General features: G+C 46.4%; 1 protein-coding gene and 1 long non-coding RNA gene across 8 annotated transcripts in view; one reads left to right on the top strand and one right to left on the bottom strand.

Annotated features, from left to right (window-relative positions):
- Window positions 1-8081, top strand: part of GPM6B (glycoprotein M6B) — a 152439-nt gene extending 144358 nt beyond the window's left edge. For 3 of the 6 annotated variants that reach the window (XM_045089311.1, XM_004758864.3, XM_004758866.3), the window contains 4 exons: window positions 224-395; window positions 2192-2265; window positions 3213-3278; window positions 6074-8081. In XM_045089311.1, coding sequence (XP_044945246.1) covers window positions 224-395; window positions 2192-2265; window positions 3213-3278; window positions 6074-6223 — 462 coding nt within the window. In that variant the 3' untranslated portion in view covers window positions 6224-8081. Of the gene's footprint in view, window positions 1-223; window positions 396-2191; window positions 2266-3212; window positions 3279-4611; window positions 4731-6073 lie in introns of those variants that run through there. The other 3 variants (XM_045089312.1, XM_004758865.3, XM_045089313.1) reach the window with 1 other exon arrangement.
- LOC106006491 lies at window positions 559-12013 on the bottom strand. Of its 2 annotated transcripts, none has more exons than XR_001180578.2 (4): window positions 10870-12013; window positions 8588-8880; window positions 1684-5082; window positions 559-1572 (listed from the first exon to the last, which is right to left on the bottom strand). It is a non-coding gene; the product is annotated as an uncharacterized LOC106006491 (long non-coding RNA). The 2 variants fall into 2 exon arrangements; XR_006609467.1 differs by having other exon boundaries at window positions 8588-8705.
- Window positions 12014-19623: the final 7610 nt, after the last annotated feature.

Below are 19623 nucleotides of genomic sequence, written 5' to 3'. Positions count from 1 at the left end.
ACACTGTCCATCGTGGAGCTCTGGAAAGCGTGACCGCCCTGGCCCAGCCCTTGCTTCCCCTCTCCTTGTCACCGTGCCCATCGCTCCCATGGCCCAAGTGTTGCTGGGAACGCAGACCCCGGGGTTCGCCATCCAGCCAGAGCTGTGTGAGCGCTGCGCCCCCAGGTGCTGTACCCTGCCCCGTCCCCCCGCAGTAATGATTGTTCTTCCTTTTTCTGCTCAGTTCGTGTTCCTCACCTACGTGCTGGGAGTGGCCTGGCTGGGTGTGTTTGGTTTCTCCGCCGTGCCCGTATTTATGTTCTACAACATCTGGTCAACCTGTGAGGTTATCAAGTCGCCGCAGACCAACGGCACGGCCGCTGTGGAGCAGATCTGCGTGGACATCCGACAATACGGTACCGTCCCCTTCCGTTGCCCCGCGGAACCTCTAGCCTCCTGTGCAGCCCTCTGGACCTGAGTGATTACACGGGTGGCTTTTTGAATCACCATGATCGCTGTCATACGTTATTCTTAATGTATGCTCTGTTTTCTGGAGGGAAACGTCACTTACACTCTTAGTTGTAATACAGATTTTTGTTGTATTTTCAAGTATGGAACAAAGGAAACTTTTCAAACTGGGTTACCAAGTAGCAGTGCATTATAATCCATCTTCTGGACATCAAAAGATTACAGACTTTTTTTTCAATTTCTTTTCAGTTTTGTACCATTCAAGTCTTTATCCAAAATATTGGGTATGCCCTGTAGTCCAATTAATTTCCATGTCCCACTCTTCAATCCGGGCTTTTAAAATGACCAACTGCTTAAACTTCAGCTCTCCTGGAAAATGCAACAAAATCCAGACATTTTAAAGTCATCAGACTGAACTCAATAAAATCTGACTTGTTGGAAACCCCTTCAAACCCATTTTCTAATGAATGGGATACTTGCAATGGGCAGCTAAGGTTGGTTCATTTTGACAAGCCGCAGAAGGGCCATTGCTCTTCCTGTCAATTAAATTGAGAGGCAGCCTCCCAAGTCAGGACTTTAATGAGTGCTTCTTGCCAAGATGCTGAGGAACCCTGTTCCTGGCAGAAACAGCAAGGCGGTGGGGTGGGGTGGGGTGGGTACTTTTCATTAAAATTAAAGACAAGATTTCTCAGGAGAGAGGACGGTTTCATTTGTGCTTCTTGTTTTTCCCATGGGGCTTGGCTTCAACGTCTTTTCTTACAACATAATGAGAAACTTGCCCAGGACTGCCCACTGGAGTAGTTTTCTCATAAACACCAAGGTTCAGCCGCACTGGTCTTCCTGATGGTTTGAAAACAGAGCCTAAAGATGATTCTTTAAAAAGTGTTTGTGAATGTTTAGATGCATATCATTTCCTTAGTCTTAAATATTTGACTCAAAACTTCTGGCCATTAGCGATCCTATTTGTAAGTCTTCTGTATGGGAAATCACTGGTTTCACGGACAGCGTGGGGACTTGTCATGGCCCGTTCTCCTCCAGCGTCTCTGGGCCCATGGCAGGGATGGAAGGGCTAAGGGACTTTTTAAAGAAAGCCTTCCTCACCTCCTGGGAGAAGAGTAACTGGAGCTGTTTATAAAAAATTTTAATAAGTTAAAAAAAAAATAGAATTTTAAAATTTTTTTTATAAACATATAATGTATTTTTATCTCCATGTGTTTAATATTTAAAAGCACACACCTAGCACACAGCACAGAGACCAGCAACCCGGTGGGCCATGGCACAGCAGAGAGGTGGGACAGGGGACTGGACTCCACCATGCTTCCATTTTGTTAAATTTCCAATTGGATTTCCAATCCCAGTGAAAATGAATATAAAAGACCTACAGAATCCAAATTCCATAAACTTTGAGTGTAGACCCTCAATTTTGGGACTTCAGTAGGAAGTCCATGGACTGGGAAATCCTATATGAAGGTGGCTGTCCTCCAGCTGTTTAACCGGTTGGAAAATCAATTTTTACAATATGAGGTCAACTCAAGCACGCACAATTGGCAGGGAGAACAAAGCAGCTTAAAGCACTTAAGGACCAGTTGACTTGGCTCTTGTCCTGCTAAGGAGGACTTCTTACTGATTCTCAGCGGCCTGGTCGGCAGAGGTGTCATGTTGGTGGGGACGAGTAAGAGCAAGGGCCACTGCGGTGGGGCGGCACTAACCGACCGCTAACCTTCTGTCGGGCTTTACCTCACAGGAATCATCCCTTGGAACGCTTTCCCAGGGAAGATCTGCGGCTCCGCCCTCGAGAACATCTGCAACACCAATGAGGTAAACCCTTCTCCTGTCAGGGTCTGGACATGGCCGCTTGGCAGAGCCGGCTGAGGAAAGGGCCCTCCTGGCGGGACAGAGCAGCAGGTGCTACAGATGCGAGGAAGGCAGGCTTCTCTCTGCAGACTTTTTAAGATCAAACCAACAGTCTGTCTTCACCCATACTCACCCATTTCTGACCTAGAAAATGCCCCTTTTGCATGGTCCAGCCGGTTCAGGGAGGACCCTTAGCACTCCGAGAGCTTTCTCTTCGGGCACTGATTTGAGAGTGACCCTAACCGCCTCCATCAGAAAACACACGTAGATTCTTCTCTTTCACCTTCACACGGTTTTTCAAAGTGGGACATTCATCATGGGACAGATGCAAATTTTCATACAGAAAAGATCCCCTTTAAAAAAAACAAACCCTAGAATTTGTATAGAAGCCCAATTCCTCTCAATCTGGTCACAGCTGGTCATCACTACTTCTCACTCACTCTTAGCTCGCAGTACACCCTAACCCACTTTGCTTTAAACTCAGGCCTTAGAGCAGGCTTTGGGCATTGGTTAGAGCGGTTTTCTCAAGGGCACCAGGGGGAGCTCGCATCCTTCGGGGAATCGGAGCCTGCTTTGGGAAAGCCACAAGTTACTGAAATCATCAGCGCCACCCCCCGCCCCCCCGCCCCGTCCTGCTCCGTCGCCAGCCAGTTGGCTTGTCCATACCAGGGCCTGGTTCCAAGCAGGGGCTCCCAAGGGAGGTGGCACAGGGCAGTCGTGAGGAGAATTATACCGCCCACCACTGAGATTTAACTAGTCGTGGGTACAGCCTGGGCCTCAGGAAGCTTTAGCATGCCCCCTCGCCCCTACCAGGGAGCGGCCCGGCGGAAAGCAGCCCTAGAGGAGCAGGACCAGGTAGAGGCCCATCCCTTCCGTGTACAGTGCTCACCCGGTGCCCTGTTCTTTCCTAGTTCTACATGTCCTACCACCTGTTCATCGTGGCCTGCGCCGGAGCCGGCGCCACCGTCGTCGCCCTGGTGAGTAGCCGCGGCCCCACGCCCGCCTAGTGCCGCTCCCCCCCTCCAGGCTCTCCTGCCAGACGTGCCTTCCTGCGGTCCGCCTCCGGGACGGAGCCCCGGGTCCACGTCACCCATGTAGATCTCCCCCCGGGCTGGGGCGCAGGCAGACCGTGCTGCCTGGTAGACCTAGAGCGCAGGTGGCAGAACTTGGATTCTGCTGGAAGACGACAGTGTAGTACCCAGGCCTGGCCTAGGACAGGGGAGCACCGAGAGCCTGGACTGGCCGGGCATCTCTGCCAAGAGATCTGCGTTTCCAGCTGGCACTGCCTATAGGTAGCCCTCCGCCTGGGACGGTTGAGCTGCTTTGGTGATCTCCTCTGCCACTGAGCCGCTGTTTCGAGGGGGACACACAGGGTTCACTTTCTGCCACCGCCGGGTACATCTCTTTTCAAACGTATCACCACATAACCTTGTTTGATGTGGTTCTGCTCCAAGATACCTGATTTAGTGTAGACCATGGTGGTGTTAACACTGAGCTCCTGGTGTCCGCACTACAGCTCCTACCTAAAGGAAGCTCCGTGGTCCCTCCGAGCCGTCTTGCTCTCTGAGACTTTCGAGAGCCCTTAGTTCGGCACTGTGGCCAGGAAACCTGTAAAGAGCAAAATCACAGAATGCAAACCCCCTCCCTGCCCCAGCACGGACTCGCCTGCGGCAGGGCGGCTCGATGAGAGTCTGAGACAAGCCGCTGGGGCCTTGGCTGACCGCAGCTGGGAGCCTAACCCCGGGCCCCACTCTGTGTGTCCGCCGGGGACCAGGCCCATGCCGCGAGCAGGGACAGTCACACGGAGGGAAAGGGGCAGATAGGGAACCGGCCGCTAAGGAGGAGCAAGTATAAAGGGCCCCCGGTTCCTGCGTGTACGGCCAGAGGTCGGGAGGGCTCGCTGTGGGCGTTCAAGAAATCGAGGCTCGGTAGACCCAGAGGGAAACTTTCTGGCCCCCGCAAACAACGGCCTTTCCCATCCTGGGGGCGACCTGTGCTCTTGCTGAGCGAGGGGCCAGCGGTGGATTCCAAGCTGCCACAGGGGCCGGCTGGGGAAGACCAGGGGACACGGGCCCCCCAGCTTCCCCTGGCGCTTTTCATCTTCTAGCACCTCCCAGGCTTCTGCATCAACAGCCTGAGGGCAGAGGCCAGGACTAGCGGTGTGCATGTGAAGCACGAGGACGTCTGTGTGCCCCGCAGGACCTCCTTCTGGGTGATGATAGATGGGGAAGAAGCCAGGCCGTGGGTCCCAAGCGGGTGGCCGCCCTGACTGCCGTTGTCTTACTGTCGTGTTCTGTTCTCTTCCACCAGCTGATCTACATGATGGCTACTACCTATAACTATGCCGTCTTGAAGTTTAAGAGTCGGGAAGATTGCTGCACTAAATTCTAAATTGCTTAAGGCCAACGAGGAGCCGTAGGGAGCGCTCCTCGGGAGCCTGACATCTCCCTGACTAAAGCCGAGCCTAGGTTGCTGCAGTCTGGTGACAGGAATTTGTAAATAGCTCTAGTCCACTCATTTTGCATTGTAGATTAATAAGATGACTTACCCTGAGTGAATTACAAAAAGATGAGATCTGGCTATTTCCACGTTGTGAAAAGGATTCAGTTATGTACTGACCTTGGTGAGCATCCGTTAATAACTAATTCTCTTGAACTTGGAGCAGTATCTCTAAATGAAGTGTTAAAACTTTGTAACACCGGCCTTGTCTATTACTGTTGCTTGCTTGATAACCAGTACCAGTGCTGGAGAGGAGATGGCAGAGACGCGTTTTCTTCGACTCTGGAAAAAAAGGCAAACACACTGTAAATTTGACTACAACTCTTTTTCTGATCTCATGGCTCACTACCCAGTACAGGCCCCTCCAGTTAGCCCACCCAGCTAGAGGACAATGTGAAGAAAAAGCAAGGGCACCCTGTCCTTTTCTGTGGGACTGTACGTGGGGCGTGTAGCTCTCCGCAGCAACCTCGCCTTGGTGCGTTTTGGTGCGGAGTGTCTGATTGCCCGTAGCCGGCTCTCACCCCGCATGTCCGGTGCTGAGCGCAATAGCCATGGGGCCTGGATCGGAAAGTCTCAAATATGTTGAAAAGGAAATCGGAGGAACCGGAGATGTAGATTTTGCAGGGCAGATGAGGAAAAGGAGCGGGCGAGAAGGGTTGGCCACCTCCACTGTGGAGAAGAAGGATCTGTACCCTGGGTGACCTGCACTAAGGCAGGCCTAGAACGAAAACCAGAGGTGCGCTACTGCGCACGCGCTCACGCAGACGGCGGGCTGGGCCTAGAGGTCTGCATTTTGGTCTTGACATACACGTAATTTTCCCGTTAACTCCGCAGTTGATGAGTTACTCAAAATAAGTATCATTCACTTATAGGCCTTCGGGGAATTGATTAAGATCTTGGCACTGCCCTGATTTTAAGATAAGCACACAAGGTGTTTCCAACGTCTGCGTTACTTACAATTACTCCCAAAATGGTAAAGAAAAAACAAGACAAAACAACCCTCTCCTGTTTCATTTTTGCTTTTACTTAACAATAACTTTGGCCGTTTTTTTTTTTTTTCAGTTCATTGTGTTTGTATACTAACTTTTCTTCAGCCTCTTACTCTTAAGCATACTAGTAGAGCATGCTTCCAGGTCTGAGGGCTCTGACAGCGGAATGAGTATTAATCCGAATAACCCTCTCCCCTTTGACAGCACAGACCGTCTAACTGCCTAGCAGCTTGCTTTGCCTTCTGACATGCTCACTAGCCATCACGCTCGCCCTTCTTTTCCAGATCCACTTCCTCATGATACTGTCTTCTAACTGGGCTTACTTAAAGGATGCAAGCAAAATGCAGGCTTACCAGGATGTCAAAGCAAAGGAAGAACAGGAACTGCAAGATATCCAGTCTCGGTCAAAAGAACAACTCAATTCGTACACATAAATGTTTGCCAGAGCGTTACGGCCGACGCGTTGACAGCTCTGCCCACTGCCGAGACAGCTGCTCTGCAGTACAGATGTGTACCCCACCAAACAGCCTATCCACTTCACTGTCTGGCTCCAGCTGCTGGGATGTATTTCTAGGAACACCTTCCAGCAGGTCAATCTTTTTCTTTAGAGCAGATGTTGGAGGTTTCATGTTAGCCATTTTAAAAGGCAACACTTTGACAAAAGGATGGTTGATCTTTCTGAAATTGGTGGCATGTTCAGGTTTATCGGTAGAGCGATCCTACCAAAACAGGCGATGGGGACATGGCCTGTTCCTTGAGAGGGACCGAGGCTGTGCCGGCATCAAGGAACGTGACCATCAATTCACATATGCCATCTGTCCACCAGTCACTTCATCTATAGGGAATAAAATGGAATGGGGGGGGGGTTCCATTTCTGACAGCTGACATTTATTAAACTTTGGCTCAAAGATAATGTGATTCTTAACAATTGACTTTTTAAAAATTAGCTGCCTTCCCTACCCCTTGAGTCCAGCCTACATTAATCTCCTGACCCAATGAGAAATCTATTTTTCAATAATGCTAAAAGGAGCTACTATAATTCTGCTACACCTGCCCCCAAAGAAGCTGGATTCTGACTCCTTGACAAGCTTTCCAGAATCAATTTTATAATAGATTTCCTTTAAATAAAATGGCCCAGTTGTCATTCTTCTTTCCTGGGAAATAAATGTCAGCTCTGCCTTAATGAGTATTTGTTTTAAATTTCTAGGAACTTATTTTACAACAGGAGACCCCAAATCCTTCACAGACTTTTGTTCCACCAATGTTTTTCTTAATTAAGAAGTGTTACCTTATTAAAATGACCACCATTCGCAACCATTTCTATGTGGTCTGAATAGCAAGTTTACAGTTTCATACCAACTATCTAAAACCTAATTACAAGTAGACCACAGACCTCCTCCTACTTTTATAGACTTGAATACTTAAGTGATTTAAATTAGGGTTGGTATTTATTTCATTTTTAAAAATCTTTCCTGGAATAATAAAAGTTCGATGTTCAACATAAAAAAAGAAAAAAAAAAACAAAAAAACACCTGCTTGAGTTTAAGCCATTTTCAAAAGAAACTTGCCTTCTAAACCATTGTGTTCCAGAACATTAAGTGATTATAGGTACTGGATATTAGTGACGGTAAACTTTGTGTTGTTCTTTATGAAATGATACATATAACTGTTGGGTGCATCAGTGCTTTTTAAAAGGGGCTGCATAATATAGGGTTAACTATGTATATTCATGTTAAGAATTAACTTGTGGTTTGGCTGTTTCCTGGATTTTAAAACATATACATGTGCAGAAATGTATTAAAATGAAAGGAAGCATACCTTTATCAAGATGCTATTAAAATTGAACATCAAGTATAGTATTTCATTTGGATTCTTTCTGTTGTTGTTGTTAATGCCTAAAAATGCCTATTTGGATCTTGACTTTTTTTCTTTTAACTGGGAGAAGCTCTCTTCCGTGTAGAACAGTTGTTCCAGAATAGCTTGTTTTGTTTTCCTGTTGCATGACAGACTTAAATATTTTTTTTCCAGCAGTGGAGGTGCTGTTAGAGTCCAGTGTTCTAGAACAGGCAGTGTCTCAAGCCTAATTTTACTTTTCTAATTCTGGTAGCTACTACCAGGAATTTTTGAAAGTTTTTTGTTTAAGTAGTCTAATATTTTTTATGTAAAGAGCATTAAATTTTGCTATGTATAAATTTTTGTAACCTAACAGTGAATCAATATTTTCTATCAGTGCCAAGGGCTTCCTGTAGTTCTATTCAAGTGTTACAATAAATATTTGTAGATAATAGTCAATACTTGTGTATGCTTATTTTAGAGATCTATTTAGGTGGAAACAGTTGTGGATGTACTAAGAGTAATGCAATAAAGGTATAGCTTCACTCACTTGCCTTTTTACCATACATAAATACTCTTCCTTCTCTGGCTGCAGTATGGTGTCATTTTTCAACAGTATGCATGATCAAGATTTCACATGTGTATGGAAATCGTGTTTCTAGGAGGATGCTGCCCCATCTCTATAGTTGCGTAAAGTATACAAATTTTCTGACTAGCGTCAGCAAATAAAAACAATTATACATATGGGATTAATACAAAGCTTAAGTGGGAAAGTAAAAACAATGCTGAACCTTCCCGAGGGACCATGTTCCACTGGCTCCTTTGTGAACCCAAGGTAGAGAAGATCTAGATCTGGGGGGGGGGGGGGAAAACACCACCACCACTCTAGATCTAACAGTTAACTCTCAAAAGCAGCAGAGCTAAGTTTGTTACTTAGGATCTCGTTTTACTGTCCGTTTGCTTACCTGTTAGCATGATCAGGCACTGGGATTTTCCATCATCTGAAGTTTCTGAGTAAGGACCACCAGCCCTTGTTACTTACTGAGCCACGGCTGTTGCTAACTGAGATGCCACCTCGGGATCCTTGGCAGAAGAACAATCGGGACCCCAATTAGTATGCTCTTTGCCACACTACTTAAAATCTTCTGCTTTTGTAGCATTCTGTGCAGCTGTTTAAGTTACATAATAAACGGAGTATGTCTAGATGAGATCACATGCAGTCTGTTGACAGTAATCCGGCCACAGAGCACAGGAACCTCTAGAGGGCAGAGTAGCAACCATTCATTTCTCTAACTCAGATTTAAAAGAGACGATCCCCTTGTTAGTATCTCTCCTAAAGCACGACCTCTTGCTCTAGTCAGGGCAGGGCACATCTACTCTCAGATGTTTGTGCAAAATCTCAAAATGAGTATTAGGATGCATAAAACTACAGAGAGTTTTGAGGAAACAAAAATACACACACAGTTAAGTCAGGTTGGGCCAAGAACAGCCTTTTTCCAACCTGTGCCCCAGCCTTCCTCACGATACGTTCGGGGGGGGGTCTCGTCTGGGGGGAGTGGGCCGGGGACTTCTCGTGTCACACGTCACGCATCCATAGCCTTCTAGAGGATGCGGCCACCTAAAAAGTACATAAGAAGCGTCTGATCTTTAAATGGGATCTGTCCTGATGTGGAATGTTAAGAATACCGCTTAGAATTTAAGTTGACTGAAAAACGAAGCTATCAAACTCCAAGCTCTAAAACAATATACAATGAGTTACTTAGACGAGGTCTTTGAAAACACAAGGTGGGGAAGAACTGAGTCGTATCCAAATGTGTTAAGACGTGAGCTAAGGGTTCTGGCCCAAGACAGGGACACAGGAGGCCCCTGAACTCCTCCCCAGAACACAGCACATGCACCACTACACCCGGATTCATTTTTGATGGAAAAAAAATCCAACTGGCTGAGCTACTCTTCTACATACTGAAATGGGCAGGAAAAGCTGAGCCAAGCCCTCACCATAAACCCCAACCCTGACATGATGCCGCGCAATCAGCCGGAAGCTGCCAACCCCACGGTTCCCCCTGAACAGATCGGACCCCACATTTAGTGCCTCAAGTTTTAACACAGAGATGGGCCCCTAAAATTGCCTTTTTTTTTTTTTTAAAAAGAATTTTATTTATTCGAGAGAGACAGCACAAGCAGGGGGAGACGGGGAGGGAGAAAGACTCCGAAAGACTCCCCGCCGAGCTGGGAGCCAGACATGGGGCTCGATCCTAGCACCTGGAGATCATGACCTGAGCCAAAGGCAGATGCTCAACCCTCTGAGCCCCCCAGGCATCCTGAAACACCTCTTTTAAGCCAGCAGGGCTTATAGCCATGAGCCCAGGCCCAGAAGACTAACAAGGAAATGGTGCTTAACCAGCCCTAGAGAACTATCTCTTGATCTTTCCCTGAAAAGGTTCTGTTTGCATATATTAAAAACTGTTGTCTCAGAGTTCAGCTTCTACATTTAGCACACATCTACGGGCTGCCTGCTAAGCCACCAGAGAACAGGGAAGCCAGCAGATGCAGCCTCTGTCCAATCCCCTCTAGCCCACTCCAAAGCGCCTGTATCTCCCCGGAAGGAGCTTATACACATTGGGCCTTAGTTTTTGTGGCTGCCACCCAACATATCCCTGGAGCACCTGGCTTGATAGCCCATGCTGCTTGCACTCAGTTCACAGGACTGCAGCAAAAAAAAAGAAGAAGAAGAAGAAAGAAAGAAAGAAAGAAAAAGCAGTTTTTAATGGGCGCAGGAGCAACACTCCCCCAGCCCCCCGACCTCCTTGGCCAAGTGCAGAGGAACTCGGCCTAGGGAAGATGGGAGAAACACCCATCTCACAGGTGACCTCAGAAAGAGGCGTCACTTCCATACTTCCCCAGTGGCTGAGAGTCTGGCTTCTACTCAGACTGCGCGCGTGTGTGTGCTGTGATCTTCCCCGCAGGGACACTACGCTGCCTTGACAAACACTCAACTAGCAGCAAACACCAAGAACAAAACAATTGTCTTAGACGGTCACAAAAATTTAAGCAGCAGCCAGGAGCTTGGGCCGGCCCGACGGAGGAGGTTCACCTCCCACCCAGGAACACTGGAGCCTAGGCTAGGTGCCCGGTCACAGGCTAGAAGTCAGCACGGCATGAAGGAAAACGAAGAGACGGTGGAGTGTGTCTCAACGAAAGTCAAACTCCAAACCAAACCGTAATGAAACAGAAAGAAGTGACTCACCTAAGAGTGCGAAGTAACTCTACAGATGCTCACGGAGGTCAGAGCCACACGAACAAACCGAAAATCTCAACGAGAAAATGAAGTATCGAATCCTACAGCTGAAGAACACAGGAACAGCTGAAAAATTCGGTAGATGGGTCAACAGCAGACTAGATCAAACAGAAGGATCAGCAAACTTGGAAAACAGGCCAGTGGAATTCATCCTGTCAGAGAGTCAGGAAGCCTGAAGAGTTCCAGAAACTATCAATCTAAAGAAATGCACACAGACACAGTGTAACTGAAGTGGCCACAGTAAAGAATCTTAAAGCAGGAAGAGAAAACCTTGCAACATACAAAGGAAACCCTGTAAGACTACCAACAGATTAGTCAGCAAAAACTTAACGGTCTTTTCAAATTGGTGAGAAGAAACTGCCAACCAGGAATAATACCACACTCACAAAGTTGTCCTTCAGAACCAAAGGATAGAGAGTTTACCAAACAAGAGCTAAAGGAAGTCATGACCACTAGGCCAGCTTCAAGCTGAGATGGAAACACGCTAATTAGCAACAGGAAACCCTATCCAAGTATAAAAGTCACTCATAAAGGCAAACATACAGTTAAATTCAGAATATTCTAATGTTTTAACAGTGTTGGGTAAATCACAACTCTAGTGTGAAGATTAAGAGACAAAAGTACTAAAAATTAACTATAATTTGCAAAGGAATATCAAAAACAAAAAGTGGAAGCAATGTATAAATGTAGAGCTTCTGTAGACGTTCAAACATAAGTTGTTAGGAGTTAAAACTAGACTATTACAGGGGCGCCTGGGTGGCTCAGTCAGTCAAACGTCCGACTATTTCGGCTTATGTCGTGATCTCCAATTGTGGGACTGAACCCTGCCTTGGGCTCCACGTTCAGCAGGAAGTCTGCTTGAGATCGTCTCCCTCTTCCTCTGCCCAGCCCCCTGCTCACCCACTCTCTAATAAATAAATATATCTTAAAAAAAAAAAAAAAGACCATGTTACATACCTTCTATGTAAGCTCCATGGTAATCACAAAGCAAAAATCTGTAGTACATACACAAAAGATGAAACCCAGCACCTGGGCAGCTCAGTCAGTTAGGTGTCTGCCTTCAACTCAGGTCATGATCCTAGGGTCCTAGGATTAAGCCCCGTGTTAGGCTCTCTGTTCAGTGGAGAGCCTGCTTTTCCCTCTCCCTGCCACTCCCCTTGGTATACTCTATCAAATAAATAAGTAAATTCTTAAACAAAGATGAGACCCCAAGCATACCACTACTGAAAATTATCAAAATACAAAGGAAGAGAAAGAAACAAAGGAATTGCAGAACTACCAGAAAACAACAACATGGTGATTGTAATCTTGTACCTATCAATAATTACTTTAAATATAAAAGAACTTGGTTCCCCCAATCAAAAGACACAGTGGCTAAATGGATTTAAAAAAAAAAAAAAAAAAAACCAAGATCCATAAATATGCTGTCTACAAAACACTCACTTGAGCTTTAAGGACACACGAGACTGAAAGTGAAGGGATGGAAGAAGACACTGCATGCAAACTGCCCAAACAAAGTAGGGGTAGATATACATAAATCAGAGAAAGTAGATTTTAAGTCAAAAACTAACAAGAGACAAAAGAAGTTCATCATATAATCATAAAAGGATAAATTCATCAAAAAAAATACAGCATTTGTAAATATTGATGCACCCAACATCAGAACACATAAACATATAAAGCAAATATTAACAGACCTCAAGGGAGAATGAGACAGCAATATGATCGCAACAGGGGACTTGAAAACCCCATTTCAATGATGGAGATCATCCAGACAGAAAATCAATCAATAAGGAAACACTGGACTTCAACACCACATTGGACCAGATGGACTGAACCGACATTTACAGAACATTCCATCTGTTAACCTTAAAAATAAAACAGCCAGTTATTTTACCAGTACAATGAGCTTATTTAGGACTAGCAGAGGAACTGCAATTTGAGCCGTGCAAGCTATAGCAAACCACAGGCAGAGTCTGGAGAACAAAGGAGAAGAACCTTACAGAGAAAAAAGGAGAAAGAACAGAAGTAGAGGGGCGCCAGGTTCAGGATGGTGACAGGGTTTCTCACCAGCTAGGCAACTGCTGGGCAAGGAGAAAACCTTCCTCCTGCTGAGCCCGTACAGTGACCTTCTTCCTGCCTGGGCGTCTGAAGTGAGCTGGGACAGAAAGTTCGTGTGTGAGAGCATTCCCTCCAGAGCGTTCGGACTCCATTCTAAATCAAGTTGCCTTCTATTTTCACATCTACCCCCTTTTTTTTTTTTTTTTAAAGATTTTATTTATTTATTTGAGAGAGAGACAGTGAGAGTGAGCATGAGCGAGGAGAAGGTCAGAGAGCAAAGCAGACTCCCCATGGAGCTGGGAGCCTGATGTGGGACTCGATCCCGGGACTCCAGGATCATGACCTGAGCCGAAGGCAGTCGTCCAACCAACTGAGCCACCCAGGCGTCCCACATCTACCCCTTTTGATCAAGATCCTTCTCCAAAAGCCTAACCGATCAAGAGCTGAGTTCTCTGTATTCACGGCTTTTGACCCTTGGCGCCCCGAAGGGCTTTTCCCGGTTGTCCCGCCCGCGACCGAGGCAGAAGGCCGAGCAGTCAGAAGTCGTTTCAGGCCCCATTTGAGTAAACGAGAGGAGGAGGGAGAACCCCCAGGCACTAACCATCCAAAGGCTCTATCCGGCCACAGCTGTACACACCAGATCAGCTCGAAGCACTGAGCCAGTGTCTACTTACTGGGCACATCATTTCCACAAAGGTTTGACAGGCCACAGGCACAAATCCTAAAATCATAAAGCAGAATTAAAAGTAGCAAGGCAGAAGCGCCTGGGCGGCTCAGTCGTTTAAAGTCTCCAACTCCTGATTTTGGCTCGGGTCACAATCTCAGGGTCGAGATTGAACCCAGCACTGGGCTCCACGTTCAGCAGAGTCTGCTGGAGAGTCTCTCTCCCGCTCTGTCTCTCCCCCTGCTCGCACTCACCCTTGAATAAAAATCCTAAGGGGGAAAAAAGGTAGCAGAACAATTCCGAATTGTATTATGGCTCTGAACTAGGACCCTAGGCCTGAAGGTCACCACTGAACAGATCCAAGGACCATGAAGAATCAGGTAGAACTTGCTGCAACCACTGTGTTTGCTCCCCAACTTTTTACAGTTGGATTCTGTCCTGTCCGGAGGCACCTACCCATGTGCTACGGCGGGGGGGGGGGGGGGGGGAGGATCCGCAAGTGCACAAACCCCTCTGCGTGTATCAAGTAGCTACGCAAGGGCCATCCAACTCTCCAAAACCACTTCTGCCAGTGAGTCAGGTGGTCCTTGCTGGACGGCTGCTACTCCGGCCGTGGAGCAGACCGGCCCTCCCGAGGGCAGCCTGCCTGCAACAGTCATGTACGGCTCCTGGAAGTTCCTGTTTCGGGTGGCTCTGGAGGTTTCATGGAGCAGACTAACAGGGGAGGCTTCTAATTTATTATGGATGTTGACACGGACAGTTAAACATCCCGGTAAGGCCTGACGTCCAACTTGCCAGCTATCTAGACGCTCACACACCCATGGGAAATGCCACCCAGTGTGGACGGAAATGAAACTGGGGGAGTACAGAGGGCCCCAGCTGAGGTCCGCTCAGTGACAGATCCATTTGCTGGAACTCCCTGATTGACCCCCCCCTTTTTAAAAAGATTTTATTTATTAGAGAGAGAGAGAGCATGAGCGGGGGCAGGGAGAGGGAGAGGGAGAAGCAGACTCCCCACTGCACAGGGAGCCCGACATGGGGCTTGATCCCAGGACCCTGAGATTATGACCTGAGCCGAAGGCAGAAACTTTAAGAACTGCGCCACCCAGCGCCGACTGACCTTTTCAAGGCAGGAATCAGAGGAACCGGCATGACATTCTGAGGGATCATCCCAACATGCAAGGGTCTTTTCTGAAAGTCTTCCAAAGAGCAAGTAGCCCATCTGCAGCTCCCCTGCAGGGGAATGGATTGTACGGAGAGAAGGAAAAGAATGTGGGGGTGCCACCCTCATACGATTGGCAAAGGTGCAGGTGTTGGACTGACCTAGTCCAGTTACGGCTGGAGGAAGCGTGAAACAAGGAGTGAGAATCCCCACTGTAGATGGCCTCATCCGATGCCCACAAATGTGCCGGTATAATCAACAGTGGCATCTGGGACTAAGACAACTGGTGACACAGAAGACAGAGGGATGTCTGACATAATGAACCTGTCAGTTTCTGGACAGATTCGACAGTCACAGAGGTTTCCCTTTTTGGCAGCAGGCTGGGAAATATGGGTCAGAACGTTGCCATCCCGAACAAGAGGGGAAGAAATTAAACAAGGAGCAGCAAGAAAGAGGCATACAGGCCTGGTCTGCTCACCTTGGGAAAGCGGTCGCCTTAAGCGTCTGTTGCAGCTTCCAAAACCTTTACTTTCAGGTCACCAGACAGTGTGTGCCCACTCAGGGTTTGGTACTTGCTTATATGTGATACCTGGATCCAAGGGCATGTTCCAAGGAGTCAGCCAGCACAAGGGTCGATTAACAGTCCCTGACAGGGCCCATCCATGGGGTTGAAGTGTCTTTCTGGAGATATCTTTCTAATGACAAATGTCTCTGGCCTGCAGATGATGACAATGCTTTCATCTACCAAGAGCACACGGTGGAAGATTGTCCCACCAAAGTGTTATTATTCCCCATGGCTTTGTTTGGGCTTTTGCAAAAAAAATCCCTTTTTACCAACTGTGGATCAAAGGAAGCAGGGGACTAGGTGTACTAGACATCCTGATACAGAAAGAACAGATTCTCACTGAGCTGATGCAAATATATTGTTGTGGAAAAGGCGTTCCAAAACTCTGGATAGATCAGGTAAAGAAAAAAAGATAAACGGGCACCTGGGTGGCTCAGTCATTAAGCATCTGCCTTTGGCTCAGGTCATGATACCAGGGTCCTGGGATCGAGTCCTATATTGGGCTCCCTGCTCAGTGGGAAGCCTGCTTGTATTCCCTCTCTCACTGTCTCTCTCTGTCAAATAAATAAAATCTTTTTAAAAAGAAAGAGAGAAAGAGAGGGGAAGGGTGGGGAGGGAAGGGGAGGGGAGGGGAGGGCGCCTGGGTGGCTCAGTGAGTTAAAGCCCCTGCCTTCGGCTTGGGTCATGATCCCAGGGTCCTGGGATCAAGCCTTGCATCAGGATCTCGAGAGCTCAGCAGGGAGCCTGCTTCCTCCTCTCTCTCTCTCTCTCTCTCTGCCTGCCTCTCTGCCTACTTGTGATCTCTGTCAAATAAATAAATAAAATCTTTAAAAAAAATTAAAAGCAAAGAAACTTTGTTTACAATTTCTTGTTAAGAACAGATCAAGGGGTGCCTGGGTGGCTCAGTGGATTAAAAAAGCCCCTGCCTTTGGCTTGGGTCATGATCCCAGGGTCCTGGGATCGAGCCTCACTTGGGCTCTCTGCTCAGCATGGAGCCTGCTTCCTCCTCTCTCTGCCTGCCTCTCTGCCTACTTATGATCTCTGTCTGTCAAATAAATAAATAAAATCTTAAAAAAAAAAAGTATTAAAAAAAAGAACAGATCAAGGGCGCCTGGGTGGCTCGGTGGGTTAAAGCCTCTGCCTTTGGCTTAGGTCATGATCCCAGGTCTGGAGATCGAGCCCCGCCATGGGGCTCTGTGTTCAGCAGGAAGCCTGCTTCCTCCTCTCGCTGCCTGCCTCTCTGCCTACTTGTGATCTCTCTCTCTCTGTCAAATAAATAAATAAAATAAAATCTTTTAAAATATATAAATAAAGAACAGATCGATAACGTACCACAGTTGTTCAGCATGGTGCTGGAAGTCCTAGTCTCAGCAATCAGTCAACAGAAAAAAGTAAAAGGAATCTAAATGGTCAAGAAAGAAGTCAAACTTTCACTCTTCACAGATGACATGATATTCTATGCAGAAAACCCCAAAGACTCCACAAAAAAAATTACTAGAACTCATATATGAATTCAGTAAAGTCACAGGATATAAAATCAATGGGCAGATCTGTTCCTTTTCTATACACAAATAATGAAGTAGCAGAAAGAGCAATCAAGGAATCAATCCCATTTACAACTGTACCAAAAACCATAACATAACTCGGAATAAAACTAACCAAAGAGGTGAAAGACCTGTACACTGAAAACTATAGAACAATTATGAAATAAACTGAAGATGATACAGAGATGAAAAGCATTCCATGCTCATGAATGAGAAGAACAAATTTTGTTAAGATGTCTATACTACCCCTAGCGGTCTACACTTTCAACACAATCCTGATTAAAAGAACACCAGCGTTTTTCACAGACCTACAACAAACCAACCTAAAATTTGTATGGAACCAGAAAAGACCCTGAATAGCCAACTAATGTTGAAAAAGAAAAGCAAAGTGGGAGGCCTCACAATCCCAGACTTCACGGTCTATTACAAAGCTGCAATCATTGAGACAGGATGGTACTGGCACAAATACACATAGATCCATGGAACAGAACAGAGAGCCCAGGAATGGACCCTCAACTCTATAGTCAACTAATCTTTGACAAAGCAGGAAAGAATGTCCAAAGGAAAAAAGACAGTCTCTTCAACAAATGGTGTTGGGAAAATTGGACAGACACATGCAGAAGAATGAAACTGGACCATTTTCTTACATCACACACAGCAGTAAATTCAAAGACCTAAATGGGAGACAGGAAACCATCAAAATCCTAGAGGAGAAAACAAGCAGCAACCTCTCTGACCTCAGCTGCAGCAACTTATTAGACACATCTCTAGAGGCTAGGGAAACAAAAGCAAAACTGATCTATTGGGACCTCATCAAGATAAAACGCTTCTGCACAGCCAAGGAAGGAAACAGTCAACAAAACCAAAAGATAACCAACAGAATGGGAGAAGATATCTGCAAGTGACATAATGGATAAAGGGCAAGTATCCAGAATCTATCAAAAACTCATCAAAATCAACACCCAAAAAATAAAATAATCCAGTTTTAAAAAAATGGGCAGAAGACAAGAACAGACGGTTTTCCAAAAAAGACACACAAAAGACTACGACCCGTGAAAGGATGTTCCACATCACTTGGCACCAGGGAAATGCAAGTCAAAACCGCAATGAGACACCACCTCACGCCCGTCAGAATGTCTAAAATTAACAAGTCAGGAAACAGATATTGGCGAGGCTGCGAACACTTTTGCACTGCTGGTGAGAATGCAAACTGGTAGCCACTCTGGAAAACACTATGGAGTTTCCTCAAAAAGTTAAAAATAGAGCTACCTTATGACTCAGCAATTGTACCAGGTATTTATCCGAAGAATAAAAAATGCGGATTCGAGGGGCACATGCACCCCAATGTTTATAACAGCACTATCAACAATAGCCAAATTATGGAACGGGCCCAAATGTCTATCAATCAATGAGTAGACAACAAAGATATGGTATATGGGGGCACTGGGGTGGTTCAGTTGGTTGAGCGTCTGACTCTTGATTTCGGCTCAGGTCATGATCTCAGGTTCGTGAGATGGAGCCCTGTGTTGGGCTCCATGCTGGGTACGGGGCCTACTTAAGAGTCTCTCTCTCTTGCCCTTTGCTGCAATCCTGCCCCTCCACCTTAAAAAATAAATTGTGGTATATAAACAATGAAATATTGTAGAAGAATGTAGAAGAATGAAATCTGGAACACCTGGATGGCTCAGCTGGTTAAGCAATTGCCTTCCGCTCAGGTCACAATCCGGAGTTCTGGGATCGTGCCCTGCATCAGGCTCCCTGCCTGGTTCTCCCTCTGACCCTCTCCCCACTCATGCTGTTACTCTTTCTCTCTCTCTCAAATAAATAAATAAAATCTTAAAAAAAAAAAAAAGAAATCTTGCCATGTGCAATGACATGGATGGAACTAGGGTGTATCATGCTAAGCGAAATCAGGGAAAGACAAATATCATATGATTTCACTCATATGCGGCATTTAAGAAACACAACAGATGAATATAGGGGAAAGGAAGGAAAAACAAGATAAAAAAACAGAAGGAGGCAAATCTTAAGAGACCCTTAACTACAGAGAACAAACTGAGGGTTGCTGGAGGGAAGGTTGGTAGGGGGATGGGCGAAATGGGTGACGGGTATTAAGGAGGGCACTGGTTGGGATGAGCCCTGGGTGTTATATGAAAGTGATGAATCACTAAACTCTATTCCTGAAACCAATACTATACTATATGTCAACTATAAATAAAAAAGAAAGAGAGAGAGAGACCAATATTTTAAGAAAGCTTTTCCTTTTAACAGTCAAAAACCCACAAATGGGGCGCCTGGGTGGCTCAATGGGTTAAAAACCTCTGCCTTCAGCTTGGGTCATGATCCCGGGGTCCTAGGTTCGAGCCCCACGTTGGGCTCTCTGCTCTGCAGGGAGCCTGCTTCCTCCTCCCTCTCTGCCTGCCTCTCTGCCTACTTGTGATCTCTGTCTGTCAAATAAATAAATAAAATCTTAAAAAAAAAACAACCCCACAAATTGTTAACTATGTACCAGGATACTTTTGATTTTTATTTTTCAAGATTTATTTGAGAGAGAGAGAGAGAGAGAGAGAGAGAGAAAGTGCGCAAGGAAATGGGCAAAGGGAGAGAAGATCCAAGCAGATTCCCACTGAGCATGGAGACCTATACGGGGCCTGATCTCACGAACCATGAGATTAACACCCGAGCCAAAACCAAGAGTACAACACTA

This window comes from Mustela putorius, unplaced genomic scaffold (genome assembly GCF_011764305.1).
Source record: "Mustela putorius furo isolate JIRA1106 unplaced genomic scaffold, ASM1176430v1.1 tig00003836_pilon_pilon_pilon, whole genome shotgun sequence".
NCBI classification, from domain to species: Eukaryota; Metazoa; Chordata; class Mammalia; order Carnivora; family Mustelidae; genus Mustela; species Mustela putorius.
The sequence above is the reverse complement of the archived record's forward strand: the minus strand, read 5'-3'. Positions and strand labels throughout refer to the sequence as shown.